The 20,296-nt window shown below is 35.3% G+C and overlaps 1 protein-coding gene across 5 annotated transcripts in view; it reads right to left on the bottom strand.

Annotated features, from left to right (window-relative positions):
- Positions 1 to 20,296, bottom strand: part of Anks1b (ankyrin repeat and sterile alpha motif domain containing 1B) — a 1,319,834-nt gene that overhangs the window by 860,408 nt on the left and 439,130 nt on the right. For all 5 annotated transcript variants that reach the window (XM_023716668.1, XM_004623821.2, XM_023716659.1 and 2 more), the window contains exon 9: positions 3,820 to 3,960. In XM_023716668.1, the coding sequence (XP_023572436.1) occupies positions 3,820 to 3,960 (141 nt within the window). The remainder of the gene's footprint in view (positions 1 to 3,819; positions 3,961 to 20,296) is intronic.

The raw sequence follows: 20,296 nt of genomic DNA on the forward strand, positions 1-20,296 counted from the left end.
ATATATACACACACATAATACACATATATATTCATATTCATACATCTGAAGGTCTTTGCTATGCTTTGAATATAAAAACTTGATAAATATTTGTCAGATTCAATTAAAGTCAGAAATGTTAATGAAAATGTAATTTATTTCAATCTTAAAAATCTGGGTTTATAGAAATTTACATAGAACTATATTAACCACACTAATCCCACAGGCTTCTATGCACAGACTGGGAAAAAAATGGTTTGCCATAAATCTTCAGGCACACAGAGCTTGTATCTTACTGAATTCTAATGGGCTCCAAAAATACATGAGACATGAAGAAATGCCTGCCAAATATGAAAAATATTTTGCCACTTGGACATTTTAGTTTTGTAAATTCTAAGATTATACTATTGAGAAAGTGTATCTATTCATGAAATGAGTTACTTTTGAGCAAATACTTTCAAATGAAAATTTTAAAAATCCTTCAAATATTTACCATAAAAAATTATTTGTTATGGTATGAAATTACATTTCAATACATTTCATGGTAGACCCATTATACGATTTTAAAATGACACTGTAAGCACTTTGTAGAAAAGAACTTAAAACCTTTGTACTCAAGGATTATGAGTGCGCTTTCCACGTTGATGTCCCGACTCTAACTACTCACTTACTGGATGACTATTAAGAGCACTGCACATTTTTCATTTTTTCTTTAACTCTTCAATGCAAATATTATTTTTAAATCAATGTCTTTTTTAATTTAAATTATTTGGTTGTATATTATTTTATTCTATTTCTAATTACAAGTCCTGATGCTCGTTACCACCATATATTACAGAATTTTCTCAAAATTCTAAAACAATAGATATCTGATCACCTCTTTTCATAAAAGTAAATGATAGAATTAGATTTTAAAATTACTATTTGTGAATGGCAGAATCATTAAGTCCAGAAAGTTCTTAGCAGTAAACTAAAAGAATAAGTCAAGTTCAAAGACGTTTCAGGTTTTGTACATGTAAATATTTATGTATGTATATCCTTAATCACAAAACTCTAAAACTTCTCAATATAATTTTGTAATTAAAATACATACCATACATGGTAAATAAATATACATCATGCTCAAGGGAAGCCCACAAAGAGTAATACTTCAGATTTTACATACATACGTTTTAAAGAATTTATATAGTGAGCAGAACATTAGTAAAAGAATCCTACTTTTGGTTTGTTAGGTTAAATCCGGTATAAAAGAAACAATACTTTATCTCAAGTAAATTTCTATATTAAATAGAGTACCTGGGCATGGTAGAACATGTCTATAATCCCAGTACTCCAGTGAGTGAGGCAGAAATATTACCTCAAGTTCAAGAACAGCTTCAAGTATATATATTTTTTCTTTTAAATCCCAATACGTATACTTTTTAAACTTGACATAGTAATTATAAAATGTAAATTTTAGAAAGTAAGCATTTCGGGCTGGCGAGATAGCTCAGCAGACTAAGTGTCTGCTTAGGCAAGCACAGATATCTGTGTTCGATGGCCAGCACTTCATGCCACGCCAGCCTCGCCCCCTGGTGTGCTGAGCCAGCCACTAAGACTGGGTGTGGTGGCACATGCCTGTAATCCCAGCACTGGGTGAGGCTGAAAATAGGAGGATCTCTACAAGTTAGAGCTGTGTAGTGAAACTGTGTACCAAATACATAAAAACAAAAACAAAAAAGAAAGCAAGCATTCAAGTCAGCTAATAGGTTGAAAGTATAACATGAAGTAATACTGTAAACACTGAGGTACGTTGCTTATATACTAGAAAGAAAAAATAAACAAGATTTCAGAAGTAAACCCAAAATATACAGGATAAAATATGATGAGCAGAGTATGAGTTATTACTCAATACAAAATCCTAGAGAAATTAGCTAGCAGTAAGTGAAAATCAATACAAAGCCACATTTGAACTTAGGTTTTAAAAAATCCTAATAAGATACTATATTTTAAACCAAAAGTAGCTGTGAGAACATAAATACATTATTTAAATAGAAAAAATAAAAATGACAATAAAACAGTGAATTTGATATTTGAGGAAACTACACAACATACCTACGCATGCATACACACACACACACACACACACACACACACACACACAAATTAAGTCAAAAGAAAAGCTACATATCCAAAAACATTTTGTTGCAAATCTAACTACTAAAACCTTGAAATACATAAAATATCTGGGAAGTAATAAATTTATAGAAGCAATACCATTCTTTTAAAAAACTAACCAAAGATAAAAATCAAATGTTAAAAAATTATGAAGCAAAATCAACTCACTAGCAAAATTAATAAAATAATAAAAATTTGAAAGTTAAAATGTAATCATTAGTAAAGTCTTGAAGAAGCAGTTATATTGTGGATGATTTTTAGATTGGCAAAGCAATCTAAAGTTGTAGTAAGAACCCTTAATGTTTTCTTTCAAGAATTCTTTTTATTATATGACACAAAGTAATGATTAAAATACATATTCTTACAAAGAAATTAATTTTATTAAGTAAAAATAAGTAAAGACATTCAATACTATAAAACAGAAACCTAAGATTATAAAAATAAAATAAAATTATGCTTGTTAGTTTTTATATATTTTATCCATGTAGACATAAAGTTAAGAAATCGATACGATAGGCCAAAATTTTAAATGGAGCCATGAAATTGTAGAATCTAACTACTGGGCCAGGGAGATGACTCAGTAGAATAAACGCTTCCCTGGCAAGCGCAAGGGCCTGAGTTCAATCCCCGGTTCCGCGCAAAAAAAAAAAAAAAAAAAGAATCTAACTATCACTCATTGATTCACTCAATGATTCTGATGATATACAAGGAAATGTGCAGATACTGACCACAGATTTTGAGAATCAAAGGATTAGGTTTCTACTTTTATGGATATATTGACAAAATTCTGTAAACATTAGAATAAACTAACTTACAAGCCCTATGATGAGATTTTTAAGCACTTTGTATTGATTTAATAACTTACTCAGCTTTCTACAAAACATTAATATTGGCATTTGAGTGGCTATGATTCTGACATGAAGTCAAATGCTTCATATTTGTTTAAAATAGAGAAAAAATTGAGACATAACACTTTCTGAACAGTTACTGTGACTTTTTACCTGTCCTAGCCTATTTTTTCCACACATGTTGTTATTAACCTTTCAAAATTATATTTGTTTGCACCAAGTTCTTTTTCTCCTTATGTAAAGATTTTTACTGTGCTTTCAAATTTGCTAACAAATATTTTGTTCATTTCTGCAAGTCCCCTCAGGGTTTATGATCCACAGCACACAACAGGAATTTGAAGGTAATATGATAAAATTAAAGTTAACTTAATGAATAGTGAAATGATTTCAAACTTCTAGACAATGCCTTTCTATCCTGATCTCATTTTTGTATTAAACTCCAAAATCCTTGGTAGGATACATACTCACTTTATTCTACAATGTACCTATTGTGCTGAGAAAAATACATAAACATATACATGTACATACACACATATATATAATTGGCTTGCCCGTAAACAATCTTAGTATGTTTGTTACTCTCTTTATATCACCTTTAATTTTAATAGACTATTTCTGGATCATAAGTATTCACAACCTCATAACATGATAAACTTTATCATAACCAAACATTTTTAAATGGAAATTATGCAAACTATGTCTACATAGCAAGTTAACTCAACAAAACCTACAAAATGAATAAGATCACTGAATTTTTGAGGGAGAAATATTTGGTCTTAAAAACACAGATAACCCTTCTTAAGCTCAACCGTGCCTTATAAAAGCAAACCTTTACCTGTGCCAGCATTGGGAAGCCCAGGTTCCGACATCCGTTACAAGGGGTTAGCGCTTCCCAGAGTCCTGAGGGCCCACAAGTGTTCTCATCATCTTCTTCTTCCACTTCTCCTGGTGACAAATTTATTGTAGATGAAGTTCTCTGAAATCAAATTTATATTATACTAATGTATTATACCAATGTTATTTAGATATTGTAACATCAATAAAAGTACATAAATTACTTGTGCTGCATCTTAGAAAATAAAAGTTACCTCACTTCTAAGCACAGTTATCTGACGGTGCCATGACTAAACCAAAGATAAATATTGTTCAGCTTGTGTGGAAAATGAAAAACTGGGTGAGAAAGACAAGAAACAATGAAGTACGTAATGAAGACCGGAGCAAAATGACCCAAGAAAATGCTAGAATATCAACAAATGAGGAAAACGCTATGGCTTATGAAGAACTTAAATTCATACAAAAAGAAAAATGAAGTGAGAGGAATAACATGAAAATGAATAAAATAGGAATTGTTTAAAAAAAATCTATTTACTATTTCCCCAAAAACAAACACCACAAAATTTGTATCATATATGTAACAGGGGCAACACTTTTAAAATTTATAACAAAAATTCCATGTTAACCATACAAATTAGGGCTGGCCAAAAGCTCAGCAGATTAAAGCACCTGCAAGTAGGTAGGCACAGGGGCCAGGGGTTAGATCCCTGGGCCTGCCATGTCAGCCCCATCCCCGAGGCACGCTGAGCTGGCATTTGAGACTGGGCGTGGTGATGCACGCCTGTAATTCCAACTCTTAGGAGGCTGTGAACAGTTGATCACTATGAGTCCGACCTAGTGCTGAGAACACCCTATAGACCCTTCCCTAAAAGAAAAAGGAAAAACAAAAAAGACCCTGCCTCAACCATACAAATTTATTTTTCTTACCTTTCAAAGTCCAGGAAAATGACAGTAAAGAATTTATTAAAATGTTAAAATAAGAGCAAGGACAATGAGAGTGATGTGAGCAGTTCAACAATGACAAGAAAACTCTTAGACAATGATGAATAACTACTGGATAAGAGCTGGACAGGTAGTATGTGTCCAGCTGAAACTTGAGAACGCCAAGTATTTCTGTAGAAGACGAATTGGAGGGATTGGCTATCAGTGAAGTAGAGTATAGATGGAGATAGAAACCTATCTGAAGAAATTAGTCTCCTATACTTATACATCATTTTTAATTTTTTATTTTTAAAGACAATACAAAATAGAAAAAAGCAACATTAGAAATCATACAGAATTTCACTAAACAAAACAGTAGGAACTTGACACTGCTGTATTGCATAGTGTTGTCTTCAAATTATGTCTAGATTTCAAGAGATAAGCATGCAAAATTGGCAAAACTAAAAAAGTTATAAGAAATTAAAAAGGAAAAGGAAAAAAAGAATTTAAGCATTAACTCACTCCTTTCAATAGACTAGCAGAAATAAGCAGTACAATTATCTAAATCATCCTGGATACATACATAAATATATCTCTCCCTCTCTTCTCTTCTGTCCTTTTCCTCATTCCAGTGTTTCCTTACCATTGAACAGGTTATTTCTCTCTCACAATATCTATTGTACATTTTAGATTTTAAGTATTCTTTCAGAATTTTACACTGCTTAGACAATATGATGTTTACACATGTGGGTCTGATTTATTTCATTTGGGCATATGGTCTCTAGTAGCATCCATTTACCTATTGAAGCCTAAAATTTATCGTTTTTATAGTAGAATTAATACTCCATTGTGTAAGAATGCCACATGTTTTTTATCCATTCCTCAGTTGACAGGCATTTGGGTTTTTTCCAAAATTTAGCTATGACAAATTATGCTGCTATAAACAAACATGGTTGGATATGTATCACTGGGGTATAATTTCAGTTCATTTGGAAAAATACCCAGGAGGTGAAGAGCTGCATTGAATGGGACCTCCAATACTAGCTTTTTAAGGAATCTCTATACTGATTTCAACAGTGGTTGTAAGAGTCTACACTCACACCAACAGTGGAGAACAGTTCCTCCAGCATTTTCTTTTTTCTTTCTCCCCACAGTCCCTCCCTCCAGCATTTATTATCAATTAACTTCTTGATGATAGCATTCTTTCTAGGTTGAGATAGAATCTCAGTGTTATTTTAATTTGCATTTCTGGACTGACCAATACTATTGAATATTTTTTTATATATTTATTTGCCTTATGTATTTCTTCATCAGAAAAGTGTATATTCATCTCAGGCACCTGTTTTTGGATTGGGTCTTCAAATTTTGGGGGTCTGATTTTTTTTTTAATTCTTTGTTAAATTCTAAATAGAAGTCTTCTGTCAAAGGGACAGTTGGCTACAATTTTTCCCAATTCATGGGTTTTCTTTTTACTCTGCTGGTGACTTCTTTTGATATGTAGAAACTTTTCAAAAAGATAAGATCACAGTTTTTGATTCTTTGAAGTGTTTCCCATGCAGTTTGGTTTTTGTTCATGAACTCTCTACCTGCCCTCATGTCTGTAAGATTTCTACCTACTTTTTCCTCTAGAAGATTTAGTGTTTCTATTTTAATACTTAAATATTTGATCCAATTTGACTGTAGTTTAGAGCAGGATGACAGACATGGGTCTAATTTTAGCCTTCAGCATGTGGAAAGCTAGTTATTCCAGTACCATTTATCAAAGAGACTATCATCCAATAAACATGTTTGGCCCCTTTGTCAAAAATAAGGTGGCTGAGTGCATTTGTAGTTGTGTATGCATCTTCTAATCTGTTCCATTGATCCTCAGGTCTGTTTTTTGCAGTGCCATGGTGATTTTATCACAATAGCTTTGTAGTATAATTTCAAGTCAGGAATTGTGATGTCTCCTGCCTTTCCTTTGTTGGCCAGGATTGTCTTTACTATTCTAAGTCTCTTCTGGTTCCAAATAATTTGAGGAATGTTTTCTCGTGATCACTAACACATCTTCTTAGATGAAACTAAATATAGACCATAGGCAAGAAATTAGAGGTTTATTTTCTATATGCATTAAAGCAAAGGGATTATGAATTTTAAGAATACAGGCTATGGAGATATCTCAGCATCTCAAATGCCTACCTGGCAAGTGCAAAGTCCTGAGTTTGATCACCAGTACAAAAAAAAAAGAATTCTAAAAATCCATATACAATGAGCACAAACATACCTTTAAAAAATCAGGCAAGTAAGTTAAGACCTGTATGTGGTAAATGATGATGGTTAACTTATCCAGTTCCTTTTCATATTTACCTTAGGAAACATGCCAGCTTAGCTGAAACATTTCTCTGTAGAAAAAGTGAACTCTACTATTGAATATTTTTAATTTGAATATTTTAGAGTTTAATGTTCATTGTGACATGACTCAAAAGCTTTTTTTTTTCTTTTTTTGGTATAGGATCTCACCACACAGATCAGACTCATAGTGATCCTCCTGTCTGAGCCTCCCCTGTGCTGGGATTAAAGGTGTGCACCCACCACACCCAGTTTCAGAGGCCAGCACAGCAGGCAGTACTGAAGTTCAAATCCAGGTCCTTGTGCTTGCTAGGTAGTCAGACTGCTGAGCTAATTCCCCAGCCAATGAGTCAAAACTTAATCCACCACTCTTTAAACATAGTATTCTAATATTAGCCAAGCAATCAGGCAAGAGAAAGAAGGAAAAGAGTTGCATATAGGAAAGGAAGAAGTCACATCAATGTTTACAGATGACACGATACTCTAAGTAGAAGACCCAAAGAATTGCACCAAAATATTCTTAGAACTAATAACCACTATCAGCAATACAGCAGGATAAAAAAACCTCAATAATGAACATAGTGAAAAAGAAATTATGAAAACAATGCCATTCCCAATAGGAACAAGAAAAGCTAAATACCTAGAAAGTAACCTAACCAAGGAACCTCTACAGTAGAAACTACAGTAGTCTTGGAAAAGGAGGTTGAAGAAGACATCAAAAAATGAAAATCTACCCCTTAGTCCTAAATAGGCAAACCCAATACTGTAAAAAAAAAAAAAGGCCATACTCTCAAAATTTTGTTACATAAATTCAATGCAATTACAATCAAAATAACAATAGCATTCCTCATAGCAGTATAGAAATCAATCCTAAAATTCATATGGAACCAGGAGAGATCCAAGTGTGGAGAGACCCACTTGGGCAACAAGAACAAAGCAGAAGGCATCATAATATCTGACTTCAAGTTATACTACAAAACTATAGTGATAAAAATCTTATCATACTGTCACAAATACATACATGTCGATGAGTGTAACAGAATAGAGGAGATAAAAGCACTCCCAAACACCTTCAGCTACCTAATCTTTGACATAGGCAGAAAAATCTATTTTGGAGGAAATATAGCCATTCTGTTCAACAAACAGTCCTGGGATAATTGGCTATATATTTGCAGAGGACTGGAGGTGGACCCATATCTCTCTTCATGTACTAAACTAAAATCAAAATGAATCAAAGATCTAAACATTAAGACAAAAATGTTAAGCCTACTAGGAGATAACATAGGTTAAATACTTGAAGACATAGGTGAAGGCAAGGGTTTTCTGAACACAATCCCAACTGTACAAGAAATAACAGAAAAAAATCAACCAATGAGGTTATATAAAATTTTAAAACTCTTACACAGCCAAGAAAACAACCAACAGAATGAAGAGCAAGCCTACAGGGTGGAAAAAGAAATTCTGCTGGCTATTCCTAAAACAGAGGGTAATATCTAGAATCTATAAAAAAAAACGCAAAAAATTAATTACCCAAACTTTTTTCTTTAATTAAGAAATAGGCAAGTGAAATGAACACATACTTCTCAGAAGTACAAATGACCAACAAACAAATGAAAAAAATGTGCAATCTCTGGCCATTTGGGGAAATGCAAATTAGAAAAATGCCAAGATTTCATGCTATAACAGAAAGAAAGGCAATTATCAGAAGTCAAAGAATAGCAAATGCCAGCGTGGCTATGCTGAAGGGGCTCTCCTACCTTGCTGGCAGGAAAGTAAACCAGAACAAGCACTAGGGAAATCAGTGTACTAAGAATCTAGTAAGCAACTTTCCATGTCATAGACTATTTTTTATCATTTTAATCTGAAAAACATTCTTTTATAAGTGAGGACACTAAGGCACAGAGATGTTAAATAAACTTGAAGGACACAAAGTTGGCAAATGGCAGGAAAAAAACCCCAAAAAACCTTAACTCAGACTGCCAGACTTATTTCACACTGTAGACCTTAGTCCTGTTTACTCACTACAATGTGACCTCTCATTTGCCACAATATTCTACAAAACACAATCTACCGAAAAGCCAAGCTGATGTAGTTTCAGCTTAAAAGAAGTCCTTGTAGATGTTTCTGCTAGATGATGATACCCCTCAGAACACGCTGCTACCTGTGACAGCCAGTGAAATTTGCTATCACTAGGTCCATAGCAGCTCATATTTTCATAAATACAAGTTTCTCCAATCAGTATTTTCTAAGGTGATGATTACAATGACATTTTTTTTCTCCTTCAGATTTGCTTAGTGAAAAACAATCTTAAGAAATCTAGCATCTTAATTTAACAAGATTCTGTGCAATGCTCTGTCAGTGTTGTCCACACACACACACACACACACACACACACACACACACACACACAAAACCATAAAATGATCAGAGGCTTTTCCTTTTCCAGTTTGTGATCAGCTAATGGTGAGAGCATCAGCGATGATACAGCACGGTACTATAAACCTTTACATACTTGGCTGGGAACTGTGAACATTATTTAGATCAACATTTCATTTCTCTCTGTTTTTGTTAATGATCTTGCAATTATTAAACCCAATCATACTGTGAGCTTCCTTAAGCTCTTTCTTCTTAAAAAAATAAAATCTGTGTATGTGCACCGTGGTTTAGATCCAGAATAACCCATGAAGGCGATGTGCTGGGGATTGTGTCTGCCAGATGGTGGGTGTTTGCTGACCTTCGGAATGGAGTCACCCACTGATGGGGCGCTAGGAGGTGGCCCAGGTGCAGAAAGCAAGTGGCCAGCGGTGAGCCGCTGAAGGGCACTTGAAGGTCCCAGCCCCTGCCCTCCCTTCTCTTCTCACTCCTTCCCCCCCACCCCCGTCTCTCTCTCTCTCTCTCTGTGTCTCCAACTCTCTCTCCTCTCTCTCCCCTGCCTTCCTCTTTCTCTCCCTACATCTGGCCCTCAGGAGTTGAGCAGCTTTTCTTTGCCATGTCCTTCCAGCATACTCTTTCTGCCTTGCCACTTACCTGAAAACAGCTGACCATGACTGAAACCTCTGAAATCATGAGCAAAAACAAAGTTTACTCCTTTTGAATTGTCAGATATTTTGTAACCGTGGATCATGACTGACACAAAGTCTCTTCTACTCTCATAAATCTCTAATTATTTCCCAATGCACATAAAAGTGTCCAAATTCTTTAACCTTTCTTTAAGTTATACTGGTCAAGTTACTGGTTCATAATAGCTCATATTTTCAAAAATACTTGTTTCTCCCATCTGTTATTTTGGGCATTCTCTTCATTTTATTATACTCATCTCAGATTTCAAGCAAGTGGAATTGCTTACCATTGCCTGATAATGCTTCATGCTTTTTATTCATATCTTCTGCCTAATATGTATAGCACACTGTACTGGTTAAGAATTTAGCCTCTAAAATCAAATAGCCAAGTAGACAGAATCACTTGCCTTATCTGCACAGTAGAAAACAACACATTGCCAGTTGTTATTTTCTTATAATCCTACAGATCTGAAATACCGTACTACCCTACATAAAAATTTCCAGATATCCTACCAACAGAAACAATGTCACTTTCTTATGAGTCTGCATTGCCCTTCATGCAAGTACCTCCATTATGGCATTTCATGTACACCTTGAAACGAGAGATGACACAGTGGCAAAGAGATTTAGCTTTGACATCAAATAGATGCTGAATCATCACTCTGCAACTTCTGAGGGGCTTGCAGTTTAGCTCAGTTGTTTGAGCACCTGCTGGGGCAAACACAGGCAGGCATAGGGGACCACAGTTTGATCTCTAGCTCCCCATGCCTTACCAGACCTGCCCTTAAGGCAGCCTGAGCCGCCCCCACAAAAAAAAAATTCTAGGGGCTGGGGAGATAGCTCAGTGGCATAAGTGCCTGCCTCACATGTACAAGGGCCAGAGTTTGATCCCCCGTACCACAAAAAAAAAAAAAAAAAAAAGTCTGCAACTTCCAAGCTCTGCGGTCTAGATCACATTATCTTCTTAATGCTCAATTTTTTATCTGCAAAAGGTGCAATAACGATAATTCCTACTTTGGGAGGGCGGTATGGGGATAGGCTTGACAGTGACTGGATCACAGAAATGATAAGTATCATTATTTTTATGATTATTTTTACCCTGAAAGAAGTTTACACACAAAATGTGCCTGCGCATACTCACTTGTATAGACATGTGTAGCTTACTAGCCCCATTTAATTGTGAGTTATTTGAAAGAAAGCATTGCTTTGTTCACTTCTGTATCTCATACAAATGTATTGTGCATAAGACTTAATAAATATTTATTGAATAAATTGAGTGAACTATCATGTTCATATGACTATCTAGAAAATTCTACAAATATTAAGGAGTGTGTATAACTGTATCACAAATATCGTAATTGTTATTTTAGTTTTGCTTTGTATTAAGCACTACAGTAACTTTAGCAGCAATGAAGAAATTTATCGGTGGTTTAGCATTGCCCCCTAAAGACAGGATAGAAATGTGCAGTGTAAAACCATAATTTTTAACTTTATTTCTTTAAAAGATACTTTGGAAAGACTTTATGAAACTAAATATAAGCTTCAGTTATATATGGAAAAGAAACTACATGAACACACATAAAATCAGGGGCATTTCTTTAATTCAAATGTCTTCTAATTTTTTACTAGAGAGCTAACTGTGTTCCTAAAGCTCCAGAAAAAAGTGAAAGTCCTATGGAGAATAGACCTAAATGTATACAGTTTGAGCCTACGAACATTATGGATTAATGCATGATAATTATATGGAAAAATGAGACCAATTATGTATACAGTTTGAGCCTATGAACATTATGGATTAATGCATGATAATTATATGGAAAAATGAGACCAATTATGCATTGTTACAAAGGAAAAAGATTATGATGTATAAATACCATAAAGAGACAAATTCAAACATTCTAAAATATCAGTCTAACACTAAAGAAAATGGGATCTCCCTGTGAGGTGCTATGTGTATGTGGGGTGTGTGTGTGTGAGAGAGAGATTTTCATATATTATATATAATACAAAACATAATAATCTATGTATAATGATTCTTTGTAATCTATAAAATTCTTTCAGACATAGAATACTGCAATAACATACAGTACGCCTTTATTTTACAAGTGCAGAAAGTGATACTCAGGATGTTACTAATCTTGCAAGGTCATCCCACGAACGGGACTAAATTGTGACCCAAGTTCTGTGACTCTCAGTCCAAGCAGGATTTTAAGTACTTGAACTTTTCAAGGGAACAGCAGGTGTCTGAACCAGTCTGACAGAACTGATAATGCCAAGGAGCCAAACAAAAGGACAGCATCCAGGAAGCAGGCAACCTTCAGAAATGGTAACCAAAACAAAAGACAACTATTGGGAACGAGTGGGCAGTCGAGACTACTTTGCAGCATAGCCACAGGTCTTTGGGTACTTGTTTTTCAAACATAAAATTGTTTTATCACTGACTTTTATAAACTTTAAAACAATATATGATTATTGTAAAATAAAGTACTCAAAATAAAAAATTATAAAGGCAAAAGTGCAGATTTCCTAGCCCCCCTCCGCTGCAAACATTCAGTGCAAACATCCAGTGTCCTCTCAAACTTTTCATCATTACTCAGGACAAATTCATACATGTGCATTTGCATACTAACAGGCACATCATTTTAACTTTCTATGTATTTCCAATTCAGTCTTTAATAGACTCTTCACACATAATAGTGACCTGAGAATTTTTTCATACAATAATGTGATCATGCTACTTTTGTCCTTAAAAGCCTTTAATAGCATTTCATTGTGCTTCAGATAAAATTCTCGATTCCTAACACGTTCCACAAGGGAAGGCCTCATCTGCATTTGCCTGCCTCTCTAGTCCCTACCATCACTGCCACTTTTCCTCCCCTTTGCTCCTAACAGGTAAACACACGGCATTTGTTTCTCCCTTTAAGGCACCAGACTTTACCTTGATTTGTGTCCTACTTTAGCTCAGATGGTTTTCTCTAACAGGTTTTCTCTATTAATTGCTTCCCAAAACCCATTCCTCTCTGCTTTGCCTTTCCTAACAATCCTTTGGTTGACTGGAATGCTAATACAATAGCATTTAGTTATGCAATCCCAACTTCTAATTCAGTACAAGTCTGCTTTAAAGAAAAGCTCTATTTCTCATTTCCCAGCTAGGTGTGCCCACATAATTAATTTATAAACATGGGAAATCCCAAATGTCCATAAATGAAGGTGTTCAAGCCACTCCTCTTGAAGCTGACTGAAACGCTGATAAAACAGCTGAAGCTGGAACTTGGACCATGAAGTAACCTTTGGAGTAGAAGATTCACAGCAGAACAGAGAACAGAAGAATTCTCATACGGAGGGGCTGCCAGTCCTGGACTGCCTATTTCAAGCTTGGAAGTGAGAATGAAATAAACTCTCTTTTTGAAGCCATTGTTTTGGGTTTGTTTATTGTTTTTAGTGCTGAGGACTGAACCCATGGCTTTTGTACTGAACCACATCCCCACCTGTCTTTACGTCGTATTTTAAGACACATTCTCACAGAGTCACTAAATTGCCCATGCTGGGCTTACATTTCTCATCCTTCTGCCTCAATTTCTCAAAATGCTGAATTAAAGGCCTGTGCCACTATGCCTAGCAAACCATTGTTATTTCATGCCTCCTGTTACTTTATCAGATCTTAACAAACAAATTCCTGGTACACTCTCTGAGTCTGTGTCAGAAGCAAACTCAGTGGTGCTTTAAGCGGGACATTAACTAACTGACTTCAGAAGACCTGCTTCCTGTTTCAGTCAAATTTAGTTTCCTTCCATATTTTTGCAGCATCAGGCTTGTTATAGTAACCGTCACGATATTTTACAGTTGCTCCTGTAACTCAGGCTCAGTATCTCTTATCCCTACTCTATTAAAAGATGATGACTGCAGAGATGCCTGGTGAGTTGGCCACCACAAGCCCAGCATGCAGGCTGGCACAGCAAAGAACCATTACACATGTGCTGAAAGAATGTGTGAATGACTGAATGCCCTTGACCCTCAAAACTTTCATTAATGTGAGCAGGGGAACATTCTCACAGCATTCCCTGCTCATTATTTTGTACTCACTTGCTTTCACTAGTTTGCCCCATATTTAAACTATTGTACAATCCACTTCTGTTTGATTTCATTAAAAAATATATTATTGCTAAACATTATTATACAATGTAGAATTTTACCAAAAACTATATAGTGAGAAGGATATGGAGCCTTAAATTATTTTTTTCTGTATTTTAGGGAAGGGTCTACAGGGTGTTCAGGATCTTACTATTAGCTCGGACTAATAGTGATTCTCCTGTTTACAGATTCCCAAGGGCTAAGATTACAGGCATGTGCCACCACGTCCAGTCTCAATTTCCCCAGCATGCCCCATGGTCAGAGCCAGCATGGCAGACCCGGGGATCAAACCCACGGCCCCTGAGCCTGCTTGCAGGTGTTTTAATCAGCTGAGCTATTTGGCCGGCCCTTTTTTGGAGCCTTAAATTAAATAACTCCTTCTCCCTACCAATATTTTTCTTTTTATCACAATGGTGGGGCAGAAGACTACTTTCAGGAATCCTTCACTAAGAAAAGGCTTCCTGGTATCTATTCATTACCATAAGTTTTTCTCATTACCTCAAAATTCCTCTTTTCATTATACAGAACAATTTCACTTTAAACCTTTCATCTCTAAACTTACATTGTTAATCTTATTAGATTTTGCATGAAAATCATTATTTTTCAATTGAAAAGGTGACAAGCAGAAAACAATATGGCATAATATTTTTATATTACTATAAAATTAGGAATCAAATTTTAGAGCCTAGTGGGCCACTGAGAGGAGAAAAACAGGAAGAGTTAAGCTGCCTCAGTGCCTCAGTTATGCCAAAGCTCTAATAGTGCCAATAATCAAACACAAAGGGCACTGAGTATATTACTAAAGAGGAGCAGGCACCTCTCTGGACCAAGCCCAGGCAAGCCATGTGAGTGAGAGCCTCTGCAGCACTCTCAGGACCCCTCCACTCCTCTGGAGCCCCCCCAAGCCCGATGAGTGAGAACTTAAGCCTCGCTCTCAGGAACCCCCAGAGCCGGGCCAAGCCCAGGCCCAGCGAGTGTGTGGCAGAGTTTCTGCATTTACCTGTGCCCCTGGACCCCTCCAGACCCAGACCAGGCCTGGCATACAGGCCTGGGGTGAAACACTGCAGCTGAAGTCTCTGCCAAGATAATAGGGGCTGAAGCACCCAAATAATCCAGGAACAGAACATCTTGCCAGAGGGGCACAACAGGTTCTCTCCCAAGGGCTACAGCAGGAAGGAGCTGAGCACAACAGCCAGACCCAAGTCAGGTACAACTGGATGAACTCAAACTAAATAGATCTCCACACAAATTTCAGTAGGTACTAAGGTTATAAGTGCACCAAAGCTCTACACCAAAGGTCAGAGGACACTGCTATACAAAATGACAAAGACAAGGAGCCAAATGCAATTGCAGACCCCGAGCCCACCCACAACAAGTGCAGAGGACACCACTGCAGAAGAAATGGGGAATCACACCGCTGAAATGTCTGAATCAATAGCATCTGAAGTAAAAAAAACAATTGGAGAAAGGTATAGAGGAAATCAGAGCAGAAATAATCTCTGAAATGAAAAAAGAAATCTCAACTAATAGCATCTGAAATAAAGAATCAAATGCAGAACCATATGGAGGAAATCAGATCAGAAATAATCTTTGTAGTAAAAAAATTAATAACTGTTTCTCAAAAAGATACTGACAAAAAAAAATAGAGATTAGAAAAACAAAGGATTCCTTCAATGAGCTATACAAGAAAGAAACATCACATGAAGTACAGTCAAAGAGATACAGAGAAACTTAGAATCCCAATCACAAGCTGGCAAAACCATTTGCATGAAAGTAAAGATAGAGTTTCAGATCCAGAAGACACCATCGCAGTTACTAAAAAGTTAAGAAAAGATCTCTTAAAAACAACTAGGATGCAAGAAAAAAAAATTCATCACCCGCAAGACACCACAAAGATGAACAAAGTGAGACTAATAGGCATCAATGAGAAAGAACAGGTCAATACAAATGATACAAAAAGAAAATAGGCAGAAGTAATAGCACAAAACTTCTCAAATATAAGGAAACAATCTGATATTCACATAACCAAACATACAGAACACCAAATAACTTCAACCCAAATAAAAACACACTGAGACATATAATAATAGTCAAGATCCCAGAAATCCAGCACAACAACAATATACTGAAAGCGCCTAGAGAAAAGAAACAGATCACATTCAAAGGAAAACTCATTAAAATAACAGCAGACTTCCCTTCACAAACCATGAAGGCAAGAAGAGCATGGAGCAGAGTACTTCAAATCCTCTATGAAAACAAACTTCATCCCAGACTACTATACTCTGCAAAACTCCCTTTAAAGTTTGATAGAGGGGCCAGGGAGATGGCTCAGTAGAATAAGCACTTCCCTGGTGAGTGCAAGGGTCTGAGTCCAATCCCTGGTTCCGCCAAAAAAAAAACCCACTCATTTCTAAAGTTTGATGGAGAAGTGAAATACTTCCATGACAAAGAACAACTAAAGAATTTCATGATGACAAAGCCAACCCTATACAGACTACTAAAAGATCTTCTAGAGAGGGACCAAAATGATCAGAACTCCAAGAATGAGAAAAAAAGGAACCCACTAAATAGGACAAACAAACACAGGAGAAAAAGGAGTAAACAACAGCAGGTAAAGTAACATGTTAATCATAAGTCAACACATCCCAATTATAACCATCAATGTAAATGGACTCACTTCACCAATTAAAAGAAATAGACTGGCACAGTGGTTTAGGAAACAAAAATCCAACAATTTGATGTGTACAAGAAACACAATTCAAAAAGAAATTCATAGGCTGAAAGTCAAAGAATGGAAAACAATACTACATGCCCCAGCACCTCAGAAAACAATAGCAGTAGCAATCCAGATCTCAGATAGTCTTAACTTCAAACCAAGAATGATCAAATGAAATAAAGAAGGCCACTATATACTGGTTAGGGGAAAAAATCAAGAGCAAAAGGTAACACTCATAAATATTTACACACCAAACATGGGAGTATCCAACTATACAGGACAAACGTTAATGAACATGAAAAGTCTAATATCCAATACCACAATCTTAACAGGAGACTTTAACACTCCGTTATCCCAAAAAGATAGGTAAAGCACACAAAAAAGTAGCAGAATTGAACAAGAGCTTGGAAGAAATGAACTTAGTGGACATATACAGATGTTCCACCCAACCACAGCTGAATATATATATTTTTTTCAGCTACACATGGGTCATTTTCTAAAATAGATCACATAATAGTCCATAGGTCATGCTTAAGTATATGCAAGAAAACAGAAATACTCCCATGCATATTATCTGACCACAGTGCAATGAAACTGGAAATAAATGACAGAAGAACCCAGAAAAAAACCCTAAATACATGGAAATTAAACAACATCCTACTCAGCAACGAATGGGGCACAGATGAAATTAAACAAGAAATTCAACAATATCTACAATTCAATGAAAATTCAAGCACAACATATCAGAACTTATGGGATGCGATGAAAAGTCCTCTGAGGGAAATTTATAGCTGTGAATTCACACATTAGGAAAACAGAACGGGAACAAATAAACACCCTAATGTTGCACATCCAAAATCTAGAACAGAAACAACAAACCAAACTCAAATTCAAAGACAGCAAGAAATCATAAGGATTATGGCAGAAATTAATTCATTTGAAATGAAGAAAACAGTTCAAAGAATTAACGAATCAAAAAGCCGGTTTTTTAAAAGATTAAATAAAATTTATAAACCCCTAGCTAACCTCATCAAAAAGAGCAAAAAAAATTCAAATAAGGAAAAATTCAATAAGGAATGAAAAGGGTGTAATTACCACAGCCCCAGTGGAAATTCAGAAGATTATCAATAGACACTTTGAGAATAGTTACTTTTACACAATAGAAGACACAGAAGAAATGGACAGATTCCTGCAAAGGTACTAATTACCAAAACTATATCAAGAAGATATAACAACTCTCAGTAACCCAAAAACAGCCAATGAAATATGAAATGTAATTTTTAAAAACCTAACGACAAAGAAAAGTCCAGGTCCTGATGAATTCACAGCTGAATTCTATAAGAAATTTATGGAAGATATAATCCCTATACTTCTCCAACTCTTCAATGAAATTGAAAAGGAAGCAATCCTCCCAAAGTCATTATTGGAGGCAAGTATTATACTTATACCAACACCAGGGAAAGATGCAACTAAAAAAGAGAATTCCAGGCAAACCTCCCTCATGAACACAGATGCAAAACTCCTCAATAAAATCCTAGCAAAGAGAATACAGCAAATCATCACCTACATTATACACCTTGACCACGAAGTATTCATCCCAGGCAAGCAAGGATGGTTCGAATGTCAAATTTATACACAAATTTCAAATTTTAAGTTAAAATTTTCAATAACTCATGTAAAAAATACCATTAATTTTTGTTTACTATCCTTACATCCTAGAAAGTATACATTCTGGCTCAACTGCACTTTTATAATTTTTTTTAGGATTTTCTATATCAATGATTATATGATCTATGAAGACAGAATATTGCCTCTTCTTTTAAAATCCACATACTTTCTTATTTTTTTCCCTTATCTTTTCTTTATTGCACTGGCCAGAACAGAAATGCTGAGAGTAATTGTCCTTGGTCTACTTTGATTTAAATGAAAACCATTCAGTCTGTCAACATCATGAAGTATAATACTAGCTGAAGAATTTTATATATAGCCTCTATAAATTTGAGCAGTTCTTTCCATTCTCAGGGTACTAAAAGTTTTATGAATAATTGCTTCTTCTGCATTATACATATGATCATATAGTTCTAATGTCTGCCTTTAGTATGATAAATTATATTACTTGATTTCCCTTGTTAAAATAACATTGCCTTCTTGGTGGATATCCCCACTTGGTCACAACATATACTAATTTGAATGTATAATCAGATTTGATATGTTACTATTTTGTAAGAATTTTTGATATTGAGTCTATTAGTGCTATTTACGTATTGCTTTCCTTTGGCGAAATGCTTTTGTCACCACAGTAATGCTGGCCTCAATGAGTGGGGAACAGCCTCATCATTTTCTAAAAGCATCAAAGCATCTAAACCTGAATTTTCCCTGTGGGTAAAAATTTTTTTTGCAAAAGCAGGAATTGAACTCAGGCCCTTGCACTTGCCAGGTAAGCGTTTATTCTACTAAGCCATCTCCCCAGACTGAAAGCAAAATTTTAATTACAAATGAATCTTTTACAATCTATTCAGATGCATTCAAATTTTATATTCTTTAATTACCTTTCATAATTTGTATCTCTTCTTCCATTTCTTCTAAGTTGTCAATTTCATTGGTGTAAAGTTGTTCATACTGTTCCTTTATTATACTCTTCATTCTTAGTTCTATATTTATCTCCTTTTGTTTATTTCTGATATTGTTAATCTATATTTTTCTCTCTTCATTTTTTTATAAGTTCTATTGATCTTTTCAAGAAATCAGCTCTTGATTTCATTGCTTTTTTTTCTACTTCATGTTCAAATTCCATTTCATTGATTTTCATTGTAATCATTCTCCTTGCTTTGGGCTTGATTTTTTTCTTCTATTTCTTAATGAGGAAGGTTGGGACACTGGTTTAAGACTTTCTCCTTTGGCTGGAGATATAGCTCAGTAGCAGAGTTCCTGCCTGGAGGTGTGAGGTCCTGAGTTCAATACCCAGTACAAAAAACTATTTCTTGTTCTTATACAAGAATATTTTTTAGTTTCCTTATAGGCAATACATTGGCTTCACCAAAAAATTTTACATTCCCTGTTCTTATTTGCATATATTTGAAATTATTTTCTACAAGTGGTCTGGAAAATTCAACTATTGTTCAACTACTGAATGAAAGCTAAACTACTGTTTTTCACTATTTGTGAGATGTTACATGAAATACATCTCACCTTTATGATTACAGGGGCAATATTTTCTACTGTACATCCTGCTAAGTGATAAGCACAGTTCCTGTCACAGTATGTATATTCTGACTAGACAACTCTGATGCCTTCCTATTCCTTAGTTCTTCTTTAAACAACTA

The sequence above is a fragment of the Octodon degus genome, unplaced genomic scaffold (assembly GCF_000260255.1).
Source record: "Octodon degus isolate 3935 unplaced genomic scaffold, OctDeg1.0 scaffold00004, whole genome shotgun sequence".
Lineage (NCBI taxonomy): Eukaryota > Metazoa > Chordata > Mammalia > Rodentia > Octodontidae > Octodon > Octodon degus.